A 23,822-nucleotide genomic window follows, 5' to 3' on the forward strand; every position below is an offset into this window, starting at 1 on the left:
ACAGTAAAAAAGGATTAGTTGACTTAAAAAAGTAAGTACAATTAGCATAATTATAAAAATGAAGTCAACTTAATAGTATCACATTACAATTGGTTTACTACATTATTTTTTACAGTGTATCTAACAACTCAACTCAACTCTAACAAGTCAACTTGTTGCTTTTAAGGCAATTGGTTTACTCATCACTTTTTACAGTGTATCTAACAATTAAGTTAACTTAATTGATTTGTGTTTGGACAACATAAAAAAATTGTGTGGAACCCTGGATTTTTTTTTTTTTTTACAGTGGAATTAAGTAAACACTTCCACATTTTATGTGAGGTAATTAACAATAAAAATCATGAATATTGTGGAGTTGGATGAAGACTTGCTTTGGTTTTTCAAACTATTTTGCCCTATAAACTGTTAACTTGAACAGGCATGTTCAAAATCTTACACCAACTGTCTACTTTTGACTGAACGGGTGGACTAAAACTGGCCTCCTCTTTTACAGTGTTGTCACAAGTTTCCATTTAATAACCCTTTGTGCTCAACATTTAAGGTGTGGCAAAGCAAAGTATTACTTTAAAACACTAATCAGTCTTAAAGTGTATATTTAAGTTCTTCTTAATGACTGTTCTCATAGACGGGGTTTAGTTTAACCGTGGCAACATAACGCCAGGGGAAAATCTGCATGATAGTGTCAGAGGTTTTACCTTTATGCTAATGACCCTCGGGTTTACTCGACTTTTCACAGAAGGCTTGCATCTCAAGCGAGCCTTCATTCTCCTGGGACATTATTTGGCTCGTCACAAGCTTTCCTCAATGTTCTTTGACTCTGCATTTCTGTGTGACTTTTACACTCATGCAGAAGACACATCGAGGTATCATTTAGGATCACATTCATCATGTAAGTGTTAGAGGCCTCGTCTCACTGTGATCCTGCTCTCTGTCTTCTGTAAACAGGCCATATCTAATAAAGGAGACTTATACTTGCTGGAACCATTTTGTCAGGGACTAGCAATGACTAAAACAAATTCTCACTTTAACTTTAGACTTTGGATACTTCTAGTATTTTATACATTTTTATATTACGTACACTTTAAAAATGCTGAGTTACACACAACTCCTTCATGTTGTCCCAGCACAAATCGATAAAGTTAACTTAATAGTTTTTACAAATGTAAGTGGATTGAACATAAGACAATTAAGTTGTCCCACCCTAAAAACACTAAATAATTGTGTTGTTTTAACTCATATAAAAATGAGTAGTTTAACAATAACAAGCAACAAAAGTCATTTTTGGAGTGAACTGCTTATTCATACTGGAGAAATTGTTATTGTGGATATGTATTTTTAAGGAAATGTTTGTTTTGTTTCTCTGTATTCATGAATAATAGAGAATTTTTAAAAACTTTGATCCTATTTTATATTTTATGTTTGCATATGTTATGTTATTAGTCATGTATCTGCTCAGTTGTGATATTTTAGTACCATTGACACGTTATTATGATTGAATATTAAAGCATTGTTATTAATTTTCTAGGTTTATGTTTACAATTTCAGCGTTATCTAACTATCCCTTTTAATAGTCCCCAAACAGGCTACTTCGGAAAAGTGATACCCCAAACTTCCCTGCTCCCAAACATCTGGTAAACCCAAAAGAGTTGCATTCCTGAGGCTCGTACGCAAAGCTCCTCCTCTTTGAAAGATGAGCGATTGGGTTTTATGGAAATTCGAGAGCGTCCGATTGGTCGCGGCGCCTGTCAGTCACGAGCTTACGGACGCGAGGGGCGGGGTTAGCGGACCTATGAGGTTGTGCCAGTGTCAGTAGCGTTCCTCATTCTTCACTAACCAAACAAATACACGGTGAAGGTGAGGCGAACAACATCCACAACCAAATACTCCGGCGTTTCTTTTCCATCATGCTGACACAGAACGCGCACGTCTGGGGTTGTTTTGATGCCCGATAATATTTTGTGACCCGCAATCCCTCCGTTCTCCCGCTCATCATTGAACAAATGTGCATTTTTGCACGTGTTACGTTCAGTTTGTTTGGATCAGTGAGTGAAGTTAAGAAGCGGCGGTGCTTTTTAACTTGTTGCGCGGTGATGCAAGTGTCCTCTTGCGCAAGAGAATGATTCATGAGCCAGTTATTATACGTACGATTTCTTCTTCGAGCTGTTTGACTGGCAAAAGTTGCTTTAGGATGGGCTCAAGGAACGAGGTCCATTCTCAACCTGCCATACAGTCTGCGCATTTAAGTTAGAATTTGGACTACCGGAGCTTCCCAAAGACGCAAGAGTTGGATGTGGATGTTCTTGGGTTGAAATAAGTGCATATAAGAGTAAGTTATATTGATTTCCTAACCAACTGATCCTGAAGATGTCGGAGTCTTACGAGGACGGGGTGTGCGGGGATGGAGCTCCGGACTTCATCCCACCGAGAGCGCTTCGATCAGGCCGGCGGAGTGGAGTCGCCGTGCCGCTGGTGGAGCGCGACGAGGCGGCGCTTCTGGAGTCGGTGAAAGCGGCACCGAGGAGGAGCAGCATCATTAAGGTAGTAGCAGAAACACGCCAAGAGTTGTCAAGAGTTTGGGGGTGTGAATGATACTCGGTCAGTTTAAATGAAACTAAATCACGAATGTCTGTTGTGGAAGAGAGTGAGAATCTTGTAAACAACAGCCTGTGTCCTTGGAGTTCATACAGGTTATGACAGGTTCAGGAGTTGCCTGGGGCTCTGTGACTTGATCAAGGATGTAATAGTAAACCTGTGACAACCTTTTACTTACCAGCCTAAATTACTGATGCATCAGGGTGGTGTAGCCCAGTGGTTCACAGCTGGTTTTGTTTAAGGAGCCATTTATTGCATTAAGTGGCAACATAACGCTGCACAAAAACTGCCTTTCGTACAAATAAACAGTCATTTAATAAATGTTGAGAATGAGAGAATGCAATTCAATCTGTCCACAGTCACTGACATCTGGCCAGATGTAAGTAAATACAAAGTAATTTGTGGCAAAGTAGAGATTGAGTAAATATACAGTATATGATGTCCTTTTAGATTATTAAAATTATGCTATTTATTTTGCAGTGCTAACTATAGTTAATTGTATTATTAGCTTTTTAAGCTTAGTTAACGAAAAGTGAAACATCAGGCCATCAAAGCAGTATAGGTGACCTTTTTTAATCTTCAGTAGAGCATTAAAACAGATTTTTAACAATAGTCTTTGGTAATTACATGAAGTACAATTAAGAGTTAAAAGTATATAAACTGGCAAAGCAAAATAAATTCCCGTGGCTCCTGATGATACATTAAGCCTCGATGAAAATAAATTGATAGGTCTGTATAAGAAACTGAGCATTACTTCATTATTATATTTAACCGACAACCTCAGCAGAAGGTCTTCCTGAGCATGTTTATGACAGTCTGGAGCACCAGTTTCCTGACATACAGCATAATTACAACTGCATGGTCGCAGGCTCAAGCATAAGCTGATGCTGTTTTACAACTATTACATTCAACATCAAGGATAAACAGAAGTACCATTTTGTCAAACAATTCAACACTTCTTTCTTTTCCAGCTCAAGTGCCTTTGGCTTATGCATATGTAATCATGTGATGAGAGGCTTAATCTCCAGACTGCCTTGAATTAGATCAAGACTGTTTGCAGAGATGAAGGTATTAATATAATGATCAGATTCTTGCACAGACCAATCATTTTGCTTCATGAGAGAACAGATCTTCAGGAGTCACTAATTTTGTTTAGACTGTTTATGATTTTTCAGCTCAAACCTGCATGGAAACAACTATTTTACAGTATGTTCTGTCAAAAAAAGCACCGATTCATTCATATTCAGGGATGGGCAAGTCAAAATAAGACGGGGCAATAAGAAAAACAACATAAAACCTTCAGTGGTAATACCTACAAAACTTCATTGGCAGTTTCAAATGCCAGTAGCTGATGTGCAGGTGCTCTTTATATTTCTTAATTACAAACTTTGACATAGTTAATCACAATGAGACAAAAATATTTAATTATACTCCAGTCTGGTCAAAAAATAATGTGTTTTATAAAACATGATTAATGGAAATTAAAACTGGAAATTTCAGTACATTTTAGAAATCATGATTTAACATTTTTACAGATTTCATTTGCACCCCCCCCCCCCCCCCCAGAAAAAAAAACCTAATTTAGATAGAGATATAGTACTATATTCCAACTCATTATCTGCATTAGATGTTTTTTTACAGTGATTAAAGAAATCCTCTTCAAGACAGGACTTTCTGATTGAAATTAGTTCAAAAGCTATACTAAAATCAAAAAGAATCATAAGTTACATTTTATGAATACCTCCTCATGTACAGTAGAGTTTTATTTTGCTGTAAAATGCTGTATTTTGTATTTTATTTTGATGCAATAAAATGGAGGTATTTTATTTTAAAATACATTTCAAGGTATTTTTGCCCGTCCCTATTCATATTAATTCAAACAAAAATATACGACTTTTAGTATATTTAGTATATTATTAGTATATTTAGTATGTTTTAGTATATTTTTAGCATGACCCCATCGCAATGGGGTCATGCAAAAAGGAGGTCATACAAAGTCAAACAAATCAACCACTAAATTAGAAAGTTATGAATTACAGTGAGATTGCATTGGACTTTTTGACTTTCAAAGTATGAAGTTTATAAATCACTTAGGATTATTGTTGTTGCTAAAATCTTCCTTAATGTTCTAGTGAAGAAAATAAAATAAGAAAAAACTATTATCAGCAAATTTTCATCTCTTGAAGTATGGATTTGTCCCCCTGCTCTCTGCAACCTAAAACAGACATGTGAGCCATTTTGATCAACTTTTCATCAAGGCAAACTTTTCAACCTACTTCAGAAGCATTGATGTGGACATAATCACCCTAACATTCTCATGTTAGCATTTTTAAAATGTATGATGGACCAAACAGTTCATTATTAAAAAAACGGACAACTTTGAGCCACCAATAACATAGCTTCCAGAAGGTACAAAGGAAAAATGAACCTTAAAGGTTCAAAAACTTGAAGTTAATATTTGAGAGAAATGGATAAACCTGCTGAATTGACATATTTTCACTGGTGAAAAAAAAAGGATTTTAACCCGAAGAAAATTTTATATTGCCATATTTGTTTGATGACCTTCAAAGATTTTAATAGTGTGTCATCCATGTTGGGTTTAAAGTGATGGGTTTTCATTTACACTTTTGACATAACACTAGTCATTAAGTGACACCATGGACTTTTAGTTTGCTTTTCCTAGAAATAAGCATTTTTTTTTGTCACCTTTATCACCAAATACAATGATACAAAAAGGTCCAAAGGCTGGAATGGGTGTTACAGTATAAACCACAAGGCCATCATGACCTGAAAAATTCATTTTGCATGAATGAAGCATAGACAATTATTACAAAGAGCTAAATAAAATGGGATGCCTACACTCATATTTTCCATGTAATGACTTTCTTTAAAGAATTCCTGAAGAAAAGGACATACCAAGATTTCAGGTTGATACCCAGATGTGTTTAAAATACAAAATGACTGTAGGCTCTTGGGTTTACGAATGCTTTGGATAATCATTTATCAAGCTTTACAGAGTAATGACTCTACATCAGTGCTTTGCGATGAAGGTCAGCCAATTATCTTCAGCTTTAGTAGGTAGAAGGATTACAGTGCAAGCCGATGGGGTCAGTGACTGTGAGGGGTCTCCTGCTTATGTAATATTAATATAGAAAAAAACACACCTGTTGGTGCTGTGACAAAATATTACACATTAGATTGTCATGAATGCAACTTTTGAGACCATTTTCATATGCGTATTTTTGTAGTTCAGGTATTAGATTTCAGATTTGTTACAATAGGGGCCTCCACAGAAGCTGGTTCTGCATTTCTTCACAAGATTGTAATCTGTATTTGGGTGCAGCTCATAACCAAGTTCAACACTAACAGTGCTGTCTAGTTCAGTGAGCAGAAAGTAGCACAGGCTAATTGACAGATTGCAAAGAAGTTGATGATGTCAGTGACGGGCACTGTCGACAGAGCGAAGAGAGGGGGCAGCGTTCATGTGACTCATCCCAGCCCTGGTTCTTGGTTCTGTTTGTTTCAGATCCAGAGTGTGAGTAATGTTCCCTGTCCTCAGCCAAGTGCACAACCCTCCAAGACAATGTCCAGAGCAATCATTGTTTTTAAATGGATGCAGAACTTGTTGCTTACATCTATTTCATACACACTTGAGACCTTGTGGCTTGCCTGATATCTAGAGATCTTCCTCTGTGCAGCAGCACATGCACAAATGCGCACATTAGTGTAATCACAAATTGGGTTGAACCTACAGCTACCCATGTGCAACCCTGTCTTATTTTTGCCAGAGACAGTAGAAACTAATTGATTTGTATTCTGACTGTCCTTGCTGAGGGGATGATCTGAGTTTCCCAGATTGATTTGATGTATATGTTTTTGGAGTGCTGCATGGTCAAGGGTTTGCGATTGTTTGACAGTATGTTATTGTGGTGCTCAGGAAGCAGATAATAGATAATTGCCACTTGTTGACTTGGTATTTTTGAAGGTAATTGCATTCTTATTGTTGAATAAAATCATCTTGAATCCTGTGTAAAATTTATCATGTGTGGAAAATGGAAGTGAGATGAAAATATCTAATCAAAAACATACATAAACGGCTGAAATTTTATTTCCTTTTTTGTGCAAAACTAAATATTATCTCTAAAAATTAATCAATACATTTTCCATGTTTCCTTCTAGAGTGTAGCTTTTCTAGATGCACAATTTATATATTTTATAAAGTAACCTGTTATGTATTAGATTGGATTATCTCATTACAATAAAAAATAAAAAATTTAGGTCTTCTAAAATAATTTGTATCCTAAAGGTCTAAATGATATTGTCAGTAAGATTATTTTCATGAAAAGTAAAGAGTACACGTTTAGATTATGTAGTAGTATACTGTAGATTTTATTACAAGTAAAAGAACTGTTAAAAAAAATGGACATTAACTGATTTACTTTGAACCTGTGTGTTTTAATGTCATTTTCATGAGGAGAAATAACACCATTGTACAAATTTGACAGTGGGTCTTTACTGAGATTTGACTGAGCAGAAAAACAAACTTGGGGAAGCCAGAGTACAGAGCCCTGGGGAGCACCTTGCTTGTTTTCTCAGCTTTATGAGCACTTTCCATTTAATCAGTGCTGTCTGACCACAGCTTAGTACTGTGTATCCATTACAGTCTTCCACAAAATCTCTACCTCACATTTCACCTTATTTGTTGTAATTCAAGATTCCCCCTTGTTCCCTTTTCTTCCTGCTTTGCCATTTTCTGGCAATCTCTGCCTCACTTTTTACTCCTATATAAACACAATGAGTTCATTCAAAAATCAACATTTTGTCATCACTTTACCTCATGCTATTACAAGTTCATATGACCAGTTTCTTTTGTGAAACACAAAAGGAGATGTTTTGAAGAATATATTAGTCATTCTTTCTGTGTAATTTAAAGGGTCACGAAACACTAGTTTAAACACTTGTTTAGTGCAAATTTGTTCTTCCAATTCAAAAAGATATTTTAAAGCAACTTCAAGGCGATGAGATCATTGTGTAATTTCCAGCATAGAGATTGGCTGTCTCTTCTGGCCTGTACAAAGTGGCGGCATTGACTTCAGCACATCTGTTTAATAATTCTTGAGAAAGACTTTGGCTGCGTCTGAAACCGCCTACTACACTGTAGGTACTGCATTTGAATTTAAATGAACTACTCGGCCGTTAAAAAAGTACGTTCTAAACAGTATGAATGTAAAAAGTATGAATGGAATTCGGACGTACTACATCCGCCATTTTATCATGGTCACGTGACCTACCTTCGTCAGTTGTGTCGCCTCCCTTCCATTCATGAATTCTTTCACGGGGCATTATGGGATAGCGCAGCGTGCATGGGCTGCGCACTTCAGAATCTCGCCGGAAGTAGTAAGTCATCCGGGTACTTCTCGCCTACTGATTTTCGAATTCTATGAATTTGGACATACTACTCGTCTCGCATACTGATTTTAGCGTACTGTATAGTATGGAAGTATGCGGTTTCGGACGCAGTGTTTGTTTTAACCAATCATCGCACTCTATTGTGAATGAGATGCAACTTATGCATGATATAGCTTCGAAGACCTCTTTTACCTGTTACAGTGTTCAGAGAGACGCCATGTTGTGTTACCAACCGTAATTCAAACAAGTCGAAGAATTGTTTGGGTTGTCTGTGTTGCGTTTATAAATGTGCCACAACAAAGGTTTTGTTTCCTCTTTCCCATGATAAGAGCACAGCTCGAGTGTGAACCCACATGTATGGATTACAGTGGTCTGCTAACAAGCAACAAAAAATATGTTTGTAAGGAACCTTTTTTAACCCGAAAGCTTTTTGAATCTAGAAATGGTAAAATCCTGATTTGCCACTCATCTTCTTTTAAAAAAAGATGCAGTTCCAGTTGGTGTAGATATGGTAAATGTGTGATCAGTGTTGTTTATGTTAATTCAGATGCCAAAGTTAATTTGTATCGTCAGTGGTACTCTTTCAGTTTTTAAAGACATACCTTAGTCAAAATGATTTGATTATTAAATTTGTTGTAATATCATGGCCCTTTTATTGAATAGGGACTTAGCTTTCAGAGCCGTTTCAGTGATCCATTGTTCATTTGTATTTATTATTTTGGAAATATGACATGCTTTTTGCCTCTCTCCTTTAAATATATAAATATTTTAATATAAATGTCTTTCAAATAAGCAACTGTGATACTGAAATCTCTTAACAGCATGTAGAGAAGTTTTTGTTGTACATTCTAAAAAGCAAAAACAGAAATAAAAGATTATAAACAGAGATAAGACAGTCAAAGGTTAGTCATGAAGCATCCTTATGAAAGTTCCGGAAAGTAGATAATATGCACCCAGACAGATCTCTGATGCAAATCAAAAGTCAGTTTTTCCAGTGGTAAAAGAGTTGTTGCCTGGCTCAACACATTTTAACTGATGGTACCACAATAGTTAACTATAATAAAAGTATACATTTTCTGGCCAAAAAAATTCAGTACCTGTTCTTTATCACAATCAAGAAACAGGCCCACAATTTAGGAGGTATATCATTGGGGACATGACATGCTTCTTGATCTTTTTGATCACACTAAACTTTGTTCTGCAGTGTGGTACGCACTTTTCTAGACAACAGTTGTTTAGAAACCAAAGCATAACTGGCTGCTGGTCAAGAGCAATGACAATGTAGCTGCTATGACACTGGCTAACTGACTTTGTGGTTAAGTGGGTCTGTGTGTTTGTGTTTGTTGGTGTCCTGAAGGCAAACTGTGCCCTCTGTCCTCTAGTGTCACTCAGCTACTGGTGCCACAATCCTCTGAATGCCGTTATCCGTCCTGTCTGACACAAGTGCACATCTAAGCCTCTGGGGGCCTCAGTTGTGGTCATGAGGCCTAGTGTGTTTGTATATATGTGTCTATATAATAGACGGTGGTTTATGGTCCAAATCTCTGTGGAAAATTAGATGAGTTCAGCACCCACTAAAGGCGTTTTATGAATGTATGTGTCAATGGGGTAGTATAAACATGCGTTTGTGAGAGGATGCAAATTTTGACATTTTTACAGCCCATTATCTTGGTTTATTTAGACGAATTTGACTCCGTTTCCTAGATGTAACTCTTGCGCATGCATCATGAAGATTTTCTCATTAACATTTTAAAAATCCTTTGTGAACAAGCTACGCCAAATATTATGGACGATTTAATATGCAAAATCCTGAAATTGAAAGGAATGATTTAACGTAGTAATGTTTAAAGTAAGTGATCTAAATGTATGTATATGTATTTTTATATTCTGGGTAAGGCATAAAACAAAAAAATGTTCATCCAATTTAATATCGTTGGGCTGATAATTCCCAAATTTTAATAAGTAGCCCAAACTTTCTGTCAACAAATGTAGATTTTTACAACTGCTCAGCCGTTCACGCAGATCTGCATGTTTACGTGCACATAAGGGAGAATCAACAGTAAAAAAGAAGCTGAATCAACTTTTAAAAATCCTGAGAAGTCTAAAATCCTAAAAGTTTGAAAACCCCCGATCCAGTGGGTGTTTGTCATCTTTAATATGCGCGTTCACGATTTTAGGAGGCATGGCTTTGGGTGGCAAGGGAGGGGTTGTTTCAAAGATATTATGCTAACAAATAGCATTTAGGCAGATCACCTGCTGCACTTTAGGTAAATTATTCAGAGACAATTCTGTAACTATGTTTATCAGCCACATTAAGTCAATAAAATCAGTTATTTCCTCTGCTCTGTTTGATTTTCCGTATCTCATTTCCTTAGTAATCAGCCATGCTTTCCTTACAAAAATGTGGATGAGAATTGCAGCTTTTGTTAAATTGGGATTAATTTTGATTTAACCAGCAGTCCTAATGTGCAATATTATTTAAAACCCACAAACGCGGGCAATTTCTAAACATTGTTTTTGCACATTTTAAGTGCTCATTTAGTATTGGGATGCCATTTGAATATCTTCATGAAGGACCTTTTAATAAATTTGTTAGTGAAAGATTCATGTGCTGTCACTTAAGGAAGCAAGTTTTTCATCAATGGTCACGTAATCCAGCCCTCATGATTTTTTTTATAGTTATTTATGCTGTGTGCTTGATATAACAAGATTAATTTGTAATGTTCATGTATATTACACAATTCCATTTTGCATTTTAAATAAAGTTTAAATGTTTTTTGAAGGTTAGAAAATATGCTGCTCATATGCTATTTATTATCATGCATGAGTACATATACATATCAATGGTAAGACACAGCTATAATAAAATATTCCTGTTGTTACTGCCATGCGTTATCATGGTTAGGTTCCAGTAACACAGCAAGTGCATTCCAAACAGCTTCATCATGTCATGCAAGTGCGTTTTGCACAGTTCCCACTTTTAGGTCTATACCCTGTGGAGGAAATAGGACATAAAGATGCTTACTTATGTCCAGAATATGCCACATGTTTTCCTATTTGCACCTTTTTGATGTTGTACATTAACCACACCAAATGATCACCAGCTTTTGCCTGTATGCAACCCCAATTTATTTGAATAGACTTTGTTGGTATTTTTATTTTGTTGGACAGCTGGCTCCCTTCAGGAGCAGGATTGGACACAGTGCCAAAAGCTGAAGACTTTTGAAAACATTGCCCAAACTTAGCTGCCCTTGATTTTTGTGTTGGCATTTGATAATTTCATGGTTATCATCCCCCATGTGTGTGGAGACAGCTGGAATGCGAAAATGTCAGGAGGAGATACAGAAGTAGAGAGAGAGAGAGAGAGAGAGAGAGGTTGTGAGGTGAAGGAGTGTGATCACTGAAGCAACTGTCTGCTTGTAGCTTCCTGTTTAGTAACACCCAACCCACCCCCCAGATGATACTGGGTTTGTCTGGTACACGCCTTTTCTTATTATCACCTACATCAGAAGTACATCTGCTATCCGGATTATATTTTATTTGTATATTTATATGTATTATGCATACTACGTTTTCTTAAATTGATGACAATATTCAAAAAAAGGATGGAAAAGCTGAGGAAAGCCTAAAAAGCCATGCATACATAGGCGTAGACAGGAAGTATAGTACAACAGATCGTATGATAGCATGAAAATATGAACGCGCTGAATGAGAGGGAGGGGTGTGGAAGTGGGTGGTTGGTTAAATTTGTCACTAAAGCTCTTTTTACTTCAGGGTTGTGCTCGGCATGTGGCCACTGAACTGAAAGCAGCCGAATTAGAGCTGTTTTCCTGGTAGACCGCAGCCCAGAGAGAAATGATCTTTGGTTGTAAGGGGGATATTTGGTCTAGTGTTAGATGTTTGGGGTTAATGGAGCAACACATGCTCACAAACACCCTGTCTTCCATGATGCATGGTAAACAAATGAGGGATGAGATGACTCAAAAAGGATAAGTATCTGTTCAGGTTTCTTAGATTGTTGTGCACGCACATCTTGGATGGCGTTCTCACTCTGTCAGGGCAAAATTTACTCTGTTATTCCATCCTGCAGCTTGTCATTGAGGTTTGCCAGTCCTCCTCAGGCCTGGCACACTCAGGGCACAAGCAAGAGTCTGAGAAGACTGAATGAGACCCTGGAGACGAATGTTCTCGGAATGCTGGACGACATGCTCATCAAATGTTCAGTGTTTGTGGTCACTGAAGCATAAGAGTTTTGACGAAGTAGGATGTTTTTTTTTTTGTTGTTTTTTTTCAATTTTTGTGTGCACGCGCCTCCACCTTGTTGTTATCTGTTACACTCACTTGTTACAGTGAGTGTCAAAAAAGGTGCCGCTATTACCTGCTTTTAGAGGGCATTCTCCTTCTGTATACAAAATTGAATGAATAAAAAATAGCACTGTACATCTAATCAGTAATGTTCATTATGTACTAGTGTGTTTGAATTTTAAATGACAAGAGACTAAAATATGTAGTCCGCATGTTCTGCTTGTCTGTGTAAATAAATAGTGGGTCACACTTTATTTTAATGATCCGATTGTTGAGTTTAAGTTACATTGCAACTAATTCTCATTAGACTGTTACATTGGAATTAGAGTTAGTGTAAATGTACTTGCAAAGTTTCTTATAGTCCGTCAAATGTCTGTTAAAGGAGCAGTATCAACAGAATTTAAGCAGACAGTCTACTAATACTCAAATGAACTATCAAATTAAAGTTTTACCGATTAGTATGGTTTCTTATACTTCACTCAATGATGTTTGTGGTCTTACTACATGACTATAAACTACCTAAAAAAGTACAAAAGTGTACCTGAAGGATACAAAAGTTACCAATGTGGAATTTTTAGATACAAAAACCACAGTGACAGTTTTTGTATCTTTATTTGAAGAGTGCAGATGCAATAACCTCTAAGTGATTTCTTCTAAAATGAGCAATTTTTCCTCTGGCTCCTGTGTTTGTTCAGTTATTTTACTTTAAAGGCAATGACAAATGTCTGTTCTTTGCCATAAATGTAAACTGACTAAACCTACACACAGGAGCTTGAAAAAAATGCTAATTTTAGAAGACCATTTCAGATGGCTCTTTGAAGTTTTTGCATCTGAACTCTTCATTTCTTAGAGTGCATGAGTAGATGCTCTAAAAGTCAGAACTTTAGCAGATTTGTGTTTGTTGAGAATCAGTTAAGACAATGTTAGCACCTGTCAGCTTTAATTGTGGGAAAACGGGATAATTTTGAGCTTTTGTCAGCTAATGTCATCTTCCGGGTTTAATGTAATTTTTGGGACGGAATATAAATCAGTAAAGTAGCGCAAATGTGCTAGTGGAGTGATGATGTGATGCATTGGTTTCTCTCATTATTATTCAAAGCTGAGTTTTCTTATCCTATGAGAAGACCCTGCTTCTTAATTATTCATGAGAGCATGTGCTTTCCGAAGGCAAGGCAGACCTGCCAAGCTGTGAGACCCAATGACTGGGTGAGACGGTGTCCGTAAAAGGCAAGGGTCGTATGTGTTTCTTTCCATGATCCACGGTGATTTGTGGCATGTTTTTCCCTATGATTCTCTAAGAGCCGATACAGCAAAGCGGTTGGTTTGCAGCAAGCATTTCTGTAGGGAGAGTTGTACGAGAATTGGAGAATGTCAGATTTTATCTTTGTCCTGTCTTGTTGAGTTTGTTACCTTTCAGACACATCGCCTTTATCCTCGCTGCTGTGTTCACCTATGCTTCAAATCCTTCAGATTACCGGCAGGGCTAATGGTTAAAATAGACAGGGCAAGTGACCTGCTGCACTTCTATGCTCTATGTCTGCATTCAGACCCGGGGATGGTGTTAATATAAACAAGATTATGTTTATGATAATATAACAAATTGTGGTTATGTCTATATAAAATTACGGATAGCATAGCAAAATGTCGCAGGACATCAAATTAATGTTTATTTCTTTGCATTTTAACTTTGTAAATTATAAAGTCATGGTTAGTGTCTCATTTTGTGCACCAACTGACAACAACTGTTCGCTCCCCTCTTTTCCCCCCTGCTCTGCCGGCCACGCCCAGTCCTCCTTCTGCTAGCAAAGCTCCATGCCCATCTCTGAGCATTTAAAAAAAAAAAAAGTTATAAAAAGAAATAAAATAAAAAATAAAAATGACTGTTAATGAAAACTATATCTTAAAGTAGTTCCTTTTATTATTTTTAACAAATCACTTAGGATTTTAAATTACTAAAACTGATTTAACTATTACATTGGAATTCAAGCAATCAAAAAAAAAAGGATAACCCAGACTCCCATTTCTTTCCCAAGGCATATATGCCATTATCAAGACAAATACAGTAAGTTGTGTGCTGTTGCTTCATTTACGATTGCAGTGCATTTGAACAGTCTCTCAGCAAGTTTAGCTGTGGGAATGTGTGTCCAAGAATATAAGGGCAGACCAGCAAGAATGCGATCTTGGATTCTGCATTGAGATGATTTCACTCCAACTCGCCATGGAAATCACTGGCATCCAGTCGGGCTTCCATGGCAACCGTTGGGCCTGACACAATCCACCTCAGTGTTCATTGCCATGCAGAAAGTGCCTTCATAGTCTCGGGTGTGGTTACAACTGTGTCAGCTTAGGTCTACCCGGCATGCGCCCATGTTCTTGTTCCTCTCTTTTAAGCACGGCCTGGCGTGCGTCTCTTGTTAATGTCTGTGGGAATGTGATATTTCACTTTGGAAGAGTTACAAGGAACACTTAAGGGTTCCGCAGAGTTTCACCCATCTGCACTCCATCACAAGATCAGTCCTCTTCCTGCGAATAAGAACAGACAGGGAGAATGTCCATGCACAAGCACAGATTTCCTACTTTAAATTCTCGTTCTTCATTCTTCCGTCTGCAGATAATAGCAGCTTTTGGTCATTTGACAGTTGTTTAGGTGTGTGTGAAAGAGGCATGCTATGAGAGGTGATTCCTGAACACATTCTGTAACAGGATTAGATTTATGATCATCTCCTCATCCACTCAAAGGGGATGGAGAGGATATAAAAAGGAATAGGTTAAATGGATTTTGAGCCCTATTGACAGCATTTTTGTCATACTGTGTGAATCGCCACAGACTCGTCCCTCAGTTCGAAAAAAAAAAACAAACAAACATATATTTTGTGTATAGGGAATGCATGTAAAATGTACAGGGCAGGACATGCTGCAGAAAAAGATAGCATAGAACAGCCGGTCATTTGAATGCTTATTAATTTGATGCTAACATTTATTTTGTTTTAAATAGTCATGCTTGTTTTTACCCACATAAAAGATTTTATTGTATTTTTCAGTATTAGCTGCACATTTCTATTTTAAATCCTGCCTTGTTTATTTTTCATAAGTGCATTACTGTAAACACATTTTCTGCTTATATACAGTATACCTGTACACTCACTGGTCACTGAATTAGGTACGCCTGAACAACTGCTTGTTAATGCAAATTTATAATCAGCCAATCACATAGCAGCAACTGACATGGTCAAGATGATCTGCTGCAGTTCAAACCGACCGAGCATCAGAATGGGGAAGTAAGGGGATTTAAGTGACTTTTAATGTGGCATGGCTGGGATTTTTACGCACAACCATATCTAGAGTTCACAGAGAATGGTTAGAAAAAGAGTAAATATCCAGTGAGTGGCAGTTCTGTCGGTATAAATGCGTTGTTGATGCCAGAGTTCAGAGGAGAATGGTCAGACTGGTTCGAGCTGATAGAAAAAAAAACAGTAATTCAAATGACCCCTCATTACAACCAAGGTACGCATGCAATTTGACGAATTGAAGAATTTGATGTTAACAACATGAAAGCATGGATCTATTCTGCCTTGTATCAATGGATAAGGCTGCTGGTCTAATGGTGTGGGGGATATTTTCTTGTCACGCTTTGGGCCTATTAGTACCAATTGAGCATTGTGTCAACGCCACAGTCTACCTGAGTATTGTTGCTGACCATGTCCATTCCTTTATGACCACAGTGTACCCATCTTCTGATGGGTAGTTCCAGCTGGATAACGCACCATGTCATGAAGCGCGAATCAGCTCAGACTGGTTTCTTCAACATGACAACGAGTTCAGTTTACTCAAATGGCCTCCACAGTCACCAGATATAAACCCAATAAAGCACCTTTGAGATGTGGTGGAACAGGAGATTCGCATCAAGGATGCACAACCGACAAATCTGCAGAAACTGCGTGATGCTATCATGTCAACATTGACCAAATTCTTTGAGGAATATTTCCCATATCTTGTTGAATTTATGCCAGGAAGGATTCAGGCCATTGTGAAGGCGAAAGGGGGTCCAAGGCAGTACTAGTTAGGTGTACCTAATAAAGTGGCCGGTGAGAGAGAGAGAGAGAGAGAGAGAGAGAGAGAGAGAGAGAGAGAGAGAGAGAGAGAGAGAGAGAGAGAGCGCGAGTTTGTTTGTTTGTGTGTGTGTGTGATTTTTTTTTTAAACACATTTCTAAACATAATAGTTTTAATTACTCATTTCTAATAACGGTTTCATTTTATCTTTGCCATAATGACAGTAAATAATATTTGACTAGATATTCTTCAAGACACTTCTATACAGCTTAAAGTGACATTTAAAGGCTTAGCTGGCTTAATTAGGTTAATCAGGCAGGTTAGGGTTATTAGGCAAGTTATTGTATAATAATGGTTTGTTCTGTAGACTATCGAAAAAAATGTGCTTAAAGGGGCTTATAGTTTTGTCCCTAAAATGGTTTTTAAAAAATTAAAAACTGAATTTATTCTGGCTCAAATAAAAAAAAATAATTCTCCAGAAGGAAAAAAATTATTAGACATACTGTAAAAATTTTCTTGCTCCGTTAAACGTCATTTGGGAAATATTTAAAAAAAGAAAAAAAAAACATTCCAAGGGGGGCTAATAATTCTGACTTCAACTGTATATATACATGCATATATATACATATACATACATATACATATATATATATATATATGCATGAAGGATGAGTTAAAATCATTTTTGTGGTAAGGCTACATAGCAGTTGCTCTTATGCTAAAATTTTGCAATTATGTGAGCAGATAGAGGAAACAAGTTGTTGATTTAAATAAGTTGAATGTTATTCTTTTTGGTTTGTTTGTTTGCATTCAAAGCTAGCCGTTGTCTGAGATAGGAGAACGGATAAAAAAATAAAATGAAAGCGATAAAATATGGGTTGACATAAAAAAAAAAAAAAGCTTGTGTTGGAAAGTGTATTGTAATCAGGCTCATTAAATTGATCTTTTTGGTCCCTCATTTTTTCCAGACCCGTCCAGTTCAAAACCTCAAACCGAACCCTGTTCTTGTATCCAAAACAAAACTTTGTTTGCTATTACATATGATTATCCATAATGCCACAATCCTCGCACATGTCTGATTCTGAATCAGCATGAATCTTTGAATTGCCAGTTTTCAGTCTCCAGGCAGTTTTTCTCTTCTGATTTCTGATTTTCTCTTCTGACTTTTGGCCAAGATTCATTCTGTCATTAATACTTTCACATTTTCACTTTCTCCATCACATCTCATAGTGGCCGCATGAGGATTTAAAGTGGCAGTGACCCTGTGATCTCTTGATTCTTAAAAGAGCCAGGTTGGGCAGTTTCCATAGTAATAAATGGGGAATATCGGCTTTTTCAGCTTTATCCGTCTCTCCCTTCGTTTCTTCCCGTCTCGCTTGCCTTATCTCTATTTCTGCTTACTCCCTGCCATCCAAGAACTCTCCTATGAGAACTACGATTCAACACGTTACAAATCGCAGATGCCAAGAACACAGGCTTATCTCTTTTTATCTCTCTCTTTCGGCCTCCGTTTCTCCATCCCTCGCTCTGATTTTCTGTCTGTCTTTTTTTATCTGATCCCTATAGTTTTTTTTTTTCAGGGGGGACGTAGACAAACAGACAAACAGGATGAAAACAAAACAGACATGGCACAGAGGATCAGGCCTGCAGACAGAGAGAGATTTATCAGATAAACTGTAGAGAGATGCAGAAAAACAGATGATGGAGGCAGACAGTTTTGCCAGTAAGGATCGTTAAAGAAGCAAACATTTAACAAAAACTCCAGCCTGCTTGAAATAGAGACGTTTCTTCTGGTGTCAGATATCCGTCTACCTCTTTGTGTAGCCCACTTCATTCTGAGCCATTGTTGATATTATTATTTTGTTATTGTTTTAAAAGGATATTGCAGGACACTGTGCCGTAAATCCATTGAGCCTCTGATGATAAGGAACAAAATATTTGATTTGCAGATACATAAATGAGTTCTGTCTAGGGCCAGAGAGAATCATTTTCTTGCAATTTTGCGGAGAGTTTTGTAAAAAAATCTGTGGATTTATGCGGAATGATTTTAGGAATATAATGAGTAAAAACTTAATATATGAAATAAAAATTATATTTTTTTATGTTTATTTAATGTTTATAATTTATTGTTTAGGTCCACTTATTTGCTAAACAAAGCAAGTCTCTCATACAATATATATCTAATGGACAGAAAATATTACTTTACACACTATTGTAAATAAATCATATGAACATTTTAATATTACCTTTATTATATCACAATAATATTAGTGAAATTAATTTAAAAACTAAATAAATATAAATTTACACACATTTACATATTTAGTTATTATTTGCTAAATACATAGACTCAATGATGGGCTAAAATCTGCGGATTTCTGTAGGTGCAGATTCTGTGTGGGCCAAGTTATAAACACAAAATATCTTCCACTGCTACATGTGTGTTGTCTGTATCAGTATATTTTTGCTTACAATAAATAGCCATGTCTTTATTTTAGACAGTGATAGAATCTTAATACTACAAATGAATCTGTGACCAGCCTAATCTGTTTGTTTTGAGCATGTCTGTTCACTCTGGGCTCTTTAAATCCTGAACATTTCATTTGAACTTAAGAAAATGTGGCTTTTTGTGCTCAAACCCACTACCTTTGTTTAATGTTGATTCATGCTGTGTTTCACACTTTAATTTTGTTTAAACATCATCTTTTAAGGTTTGTTGATAAAACCCATTGTTAATATATAGAAAGAACAGTGTCAGATATTTTGATTTTTTGGCATAATAGTTTTATTTCCCTAAAGATTCCTTTTTTGAACAACATGAAAAACACACCATGTCCATTTAAAAGTTGTCTGTTAATTATTGCATTTACTCATTCATTTATTTTCCTTCAGCTTAGTCCCTTTATTAATCAGGGGTCACCACAGCGGAAAGAACCGCCAACTTATCCAGCATATGTTTTACGCAGTGGATGCCCTTTCAACCGCAATACATCACTGGGAAATATACATTTATGAAAAAAAATTGTATATTAATACTTTAATTAATTACATTTAAAAGTATTTTAAACCTTCATTAAAAAATATCTGAGATTTATTTTTTTTATCTATATTTGAATATTTATAATCGTATAATAATCTCATAATCAAGAAGAGGCATCAGGACCATATAACATTAATTAATGATGTTAATTATTAGCAATGGGCTAAATGCACAGCTCGTGTTTTTCAGACAATTATGAACTTCCAGTGAAAGGTTTATGTGACTAATTTCAATATTTTATAAGGTTTCTTTTACAGCATCGATGTTGCAGTGTTATTCAAATATAACCAGTTAAATAGGCTTAAGCATCTATTTGGATGTTAAAGCGTAAAAAGAGATGAAAGACTGTTTAAATGCAGGCACCATGATTAGCAGGTTAGCGCAAAAACTCTATTGAAAATACTGGGGTATAATTAATTTCCATCTTTTAAAGACATGGCCCAGTAAGAAATAGTTTAATGCAATGATTTTGTTTGGTCTGACACCCGCTTTATATCGCATCTCAGCCAGGCAATGCAGATTGTCTTTTTTTAAAGAAATCAGACCTAAAACGGGATGATTTTAAATAAAATAACAATTCATTGGAAGCCCTGGGGCTGGCTGACTGAAATTAAAAGGCTGTGTGCATATACCTCATTAGTGCAGTGAGAATGTGAATTATTTTGGATAAACCAGTATCATCATTAATGCAACTGTTTACAAGTTTCTAAATGTAATCTTCACCCAAAAATGAACATTAGCTGTTGATTTACTCCCCGCCTCAGTCCATTTAAGATGACCATTAAATAAAATCTTTAGCTGAAACCAGGGTTTTTGGATTTTTACTGTACAAGTTGGGAGCTAGTGGGATTCTGAGAGTTCGAGTTTTGTCTAGTTTTTATAAACTTCTTCACTTTAACTCAAACATTGTAATGCTGGAGCCACTGCATAGCTAGTTGGTTTGGTTTGGGGTTTAACCTTTATGTTTTAATGCAGTGGGGAAAATTGGATAGACACTTGCACACTGTATTGAAAACAAACCTACAACCTGCCCTTAAGTTTTCTGTATGGTGTGCATGGATGTATAGACACCTATCTGTAACAGACTTTGAGCTTCAGGCCAAAACACACACACGCATATAAACACATGCCTATTGACCACAAACATGCAGCAAAGCAAAAACAACCCTGGGCCTGCATTCAGACGCAAACAGGGACTAATTAAGCTAATTAGTGTTTTAGTAGTGTAAAGAAATCTCTGAAGAGAAGTCAAATTGGTGCTGAGGTTTTGCTGCTTTGGCTTTTTTCCCTTTGCCTTCCAGACTTCCAGAATGCTGTGAACTACTTCAGCTTCGCAGCTCATATGGATAGAAAGTCCACTTCTGGCCCAACTCTTGTACATTTTTCATATATTGTAGAGAGATTTCAGTGTGTTTTGTGCAGTCTCTAATTTTCTTGCTGTAGTCTGTGTGCAACTACAGTGGTTTACCAAAACACATGCAAATATATAGGCTATTTATGGTGCAGTGGTATACTTCCCACAGCTCAACATTTGAGCATTATGCTAGCTGCAGTGAAGTGAGTAGTTTACCTCAAAACATGCAAAATGATGAAATGAGCTGTCATTTGTTCTTGTACATCCCAAAATGGTCTATAATGGTATCTTTTAAAACTACAAAGTAAGTACTCAAGAAGTACTTATTTGAATGTGAAAAGTACAGAAGCTTATGTTTTGGAAAGATACATCAGCCCAGTGACAGATCTCACATCTTTATTTCTGAGAGTGTACCTTCAATATATTGTGTCGGTGCACTGTATAGGTATACTGTATAGGGGTTTATGGCTATGATTATAATAAAAGCCAATGTGGGATTGCTAAATGGTCACCTGTACTGGTCTGTTGATGTATTGGAGGTGGAGTAATTGCTTGTGGAAGATGGAAGCAACACTGTTGGCTGTACAATGTATTGGTGGAAATCACAACAACTAACAAAAGCTTTCAGAGTTTTAAAGCACTGTTTTGAACATACAGAGTGAGTATAGACCATTTCAGTGTGGTGATATCACGGACCCATGAACACTTCCTGCTTGTTATCAAACTATTTCATAACAGAGGCAATTTAATCATAACTTAATGTTAAAACAGTTATCATAACATTATTTATCAATGTGTGGCTTTTTTTGCATTCTCGGAAGCTATAGAAATTAAACATGTAAAACAGGAAATAGGTTGGGACCATTTTGATGTATGTAAACAAGAACAATAGTCCCAAAGTATTTCCTGATTTACATTTTTATTTTTTAAGCTTCCGAGAATCCAAAAAGAGCCACATATTGGTAAATTATATTATGATAGCTGTTTTAACATTAAGTTATATGATTGAATTGCCTCTTATTAGAGTTAGAAAATAGTTTGATAGCAAACAGGAAATGTTCATGGGCCAATGACATGACCACATTGAAATGGTCAAGCAAGGAAATGTAAACATTGCTTGTCAATGAATAGGTGTGCCATGTGATTTTTTTTACATGCATATTTGAGATTTTAGGGAAAGAAAATATATGAAAATTCCCCTTCTGTGTGTGTTGCAAGCAGCTTTCAAAATCGGTTAATATTAAAAAAACTCGCCTGAGCCTGGCTTATGTTGCTTTGGACAAAGTGTCTACCAGATGATTAGGTATAAATGCATATGTTTAACACAAAAATAAATATTTATTGTGAATTGGTCCTTTAGTACAGATTGTGGCTGCTGTGTGTATTTTACCTCCATCGGTGGAATGTAAATGTGTGGCTTTTTTATTGGAAACGAATCATGATTTACGTGAATTCTGTGGTTTTACTAAACAAAGCATTTTGAATTAAATAATCTAGTGGACACTTTCATCCAGAGTGACTAAGGAATGCACAAGTAATTTTAATGCAGAAACAAAAGTAGCTAGGACAGAGAACACCCCATTAATGTAGCATATAGTGCTGTAGATTAATCCTGAGCTAATGACAGAATTCTAATCTCATTATTTATAATCCATGGCTGAGACTCGTTATCATTTGAATATTTCTGTACACAAGTATGCAATTAATCAACTGTGTAAAATAAAATATACACACAACTATTTAAGCAATAAATAAGTAAGTTTACTTATTTTTAATGTTCGCATCATCTTTAAAATACAATCAGTTGGTTTCAGTCAGTCAATTAGTAGTGTTTTTTCCCCAATTTATTTATGTTTATACACTTAATAAATATGTGTTTGACAGTATTTTATTTTTTATTTATTTTATTTTATTTTATTTTAATTTAATTTAATTTAATTTAATTTAATTTAATTTAATTTAATTTAATTTAATTTAATTTAATTTAATTTAATTTAATTTAAACACTTGCCTGGTTTACTTTCTGTAGTTTTGTTGTTTAAAAGTTTTATTAATTAACAGTTTATTTATACCTGTAATAAATATTCTTGCTTTGTTTGCACACTTCAAATGTCTTCCCACACTTTACTACATTCATCATCTTAAATGTCTACTTTTATTTAGAAACCTACATAGTTTAAATCCCAGTTTACACTCTTAAGTAAAGTACATCCTTTAAACACTTAAATTAAGTAAGCAAGACAGATATTTGTAACCATTAGGATCACATATTCAGAAGTGGCTTTGAGTCAATACCAATCAGCTGACCTGTAAATAAACACAGTTCCTTCACCTTTCACTTGCCCTCCACTGATCTCAAATCAGATTAGTGTTACCATTGATGACTTCCTTACACTAGTCCTGTAATCTTTCAACCTCTTTCAGCTTCTAAGTTGTACAAATGAGAAGACCTCCCAGGGAGAAGAAAAAACCCCCAGCATTTTTAGAGAGCAGATTACCTAGCTATTGCACGTTATGTTTGAGTTATTGCCAGGGCATTACTGTGAAGATATTAGTTACTGAAACCTGTGCAAAATATCTGTATGACCAGAATGAAACAGACCAAATAAAAATGCAGATTCAGAGACCCATTTTGGAGCCAATTAAATGCCGGAGTTATTGATTGAACCAGGGTATCAGAATTAGAAAAGTGCTTCCTTTTACACTGAAATCAATACATTTTAACGTAGATACACATAATATGTAATTTGTAATAATTATTAGACTTTCAAAATGTGTGCACGGCACACATCCCAATGTTTCTATCAATGCATATCATTTATTCATTTATTTTCATTTTTGCTTAATCCCATTATTAATCAGGGGTCGCCACAGCGGACTGAACTGCCAACGTATCCAGCATATGTTTTACACTGCGGATGCTGTTCCAGCCGCAACCCAGTACTGGAAAACACCTATACACTCTTACATTCACACACATACACGACAGCCAATTTAGCTTATTCAATTCACCTATACTGCATGCATATTGCATGTCTTTGGACTGTGGGGGGAAATAGGAGCACCCGCAGG

General features: G+C 36.2%; 1 protein-coding gene across 1 annotated transcript in view; it reads left to right on the plus strand.

Annotated features, from left to right (window-relative positions):
• Window positions 1-1,821: 1,821 nt before the first annotated feature.
• Window positions 1,822-23,822, plus strand: part of plcl1 (phospholipase C like 1) — a 100,388-nt gene continuing 78,387 nt past the window's right edge. The window contains exon 1 of the mRNA XM_001921763.9: window positions 1,822-2,538. Coding sequence (XP_001921798.4) covers window positions 2,365-2,538 — 174 coding nt within the window. The 5' untranslated portion in view covers window positions 1,822-2,364. The remainder of the gene's footprint in view (window positions 2,539-23,822) is intronic.

The sequence above is a fragment of the Danio rerio genome, chromosome 9 (genome assembly GCF_049306965.1).
Source record: "Danio rerio strain Tuebingen ecotype United States chromosome 9, GRCz12tu, whole genome shotgun sequence".
NCBI classification, from domain to species: Eukaryota; Metazoa; Chordata; class Actinopteri; order Cypriniformes; family Danionidae; genus Danio; species Danio rerio.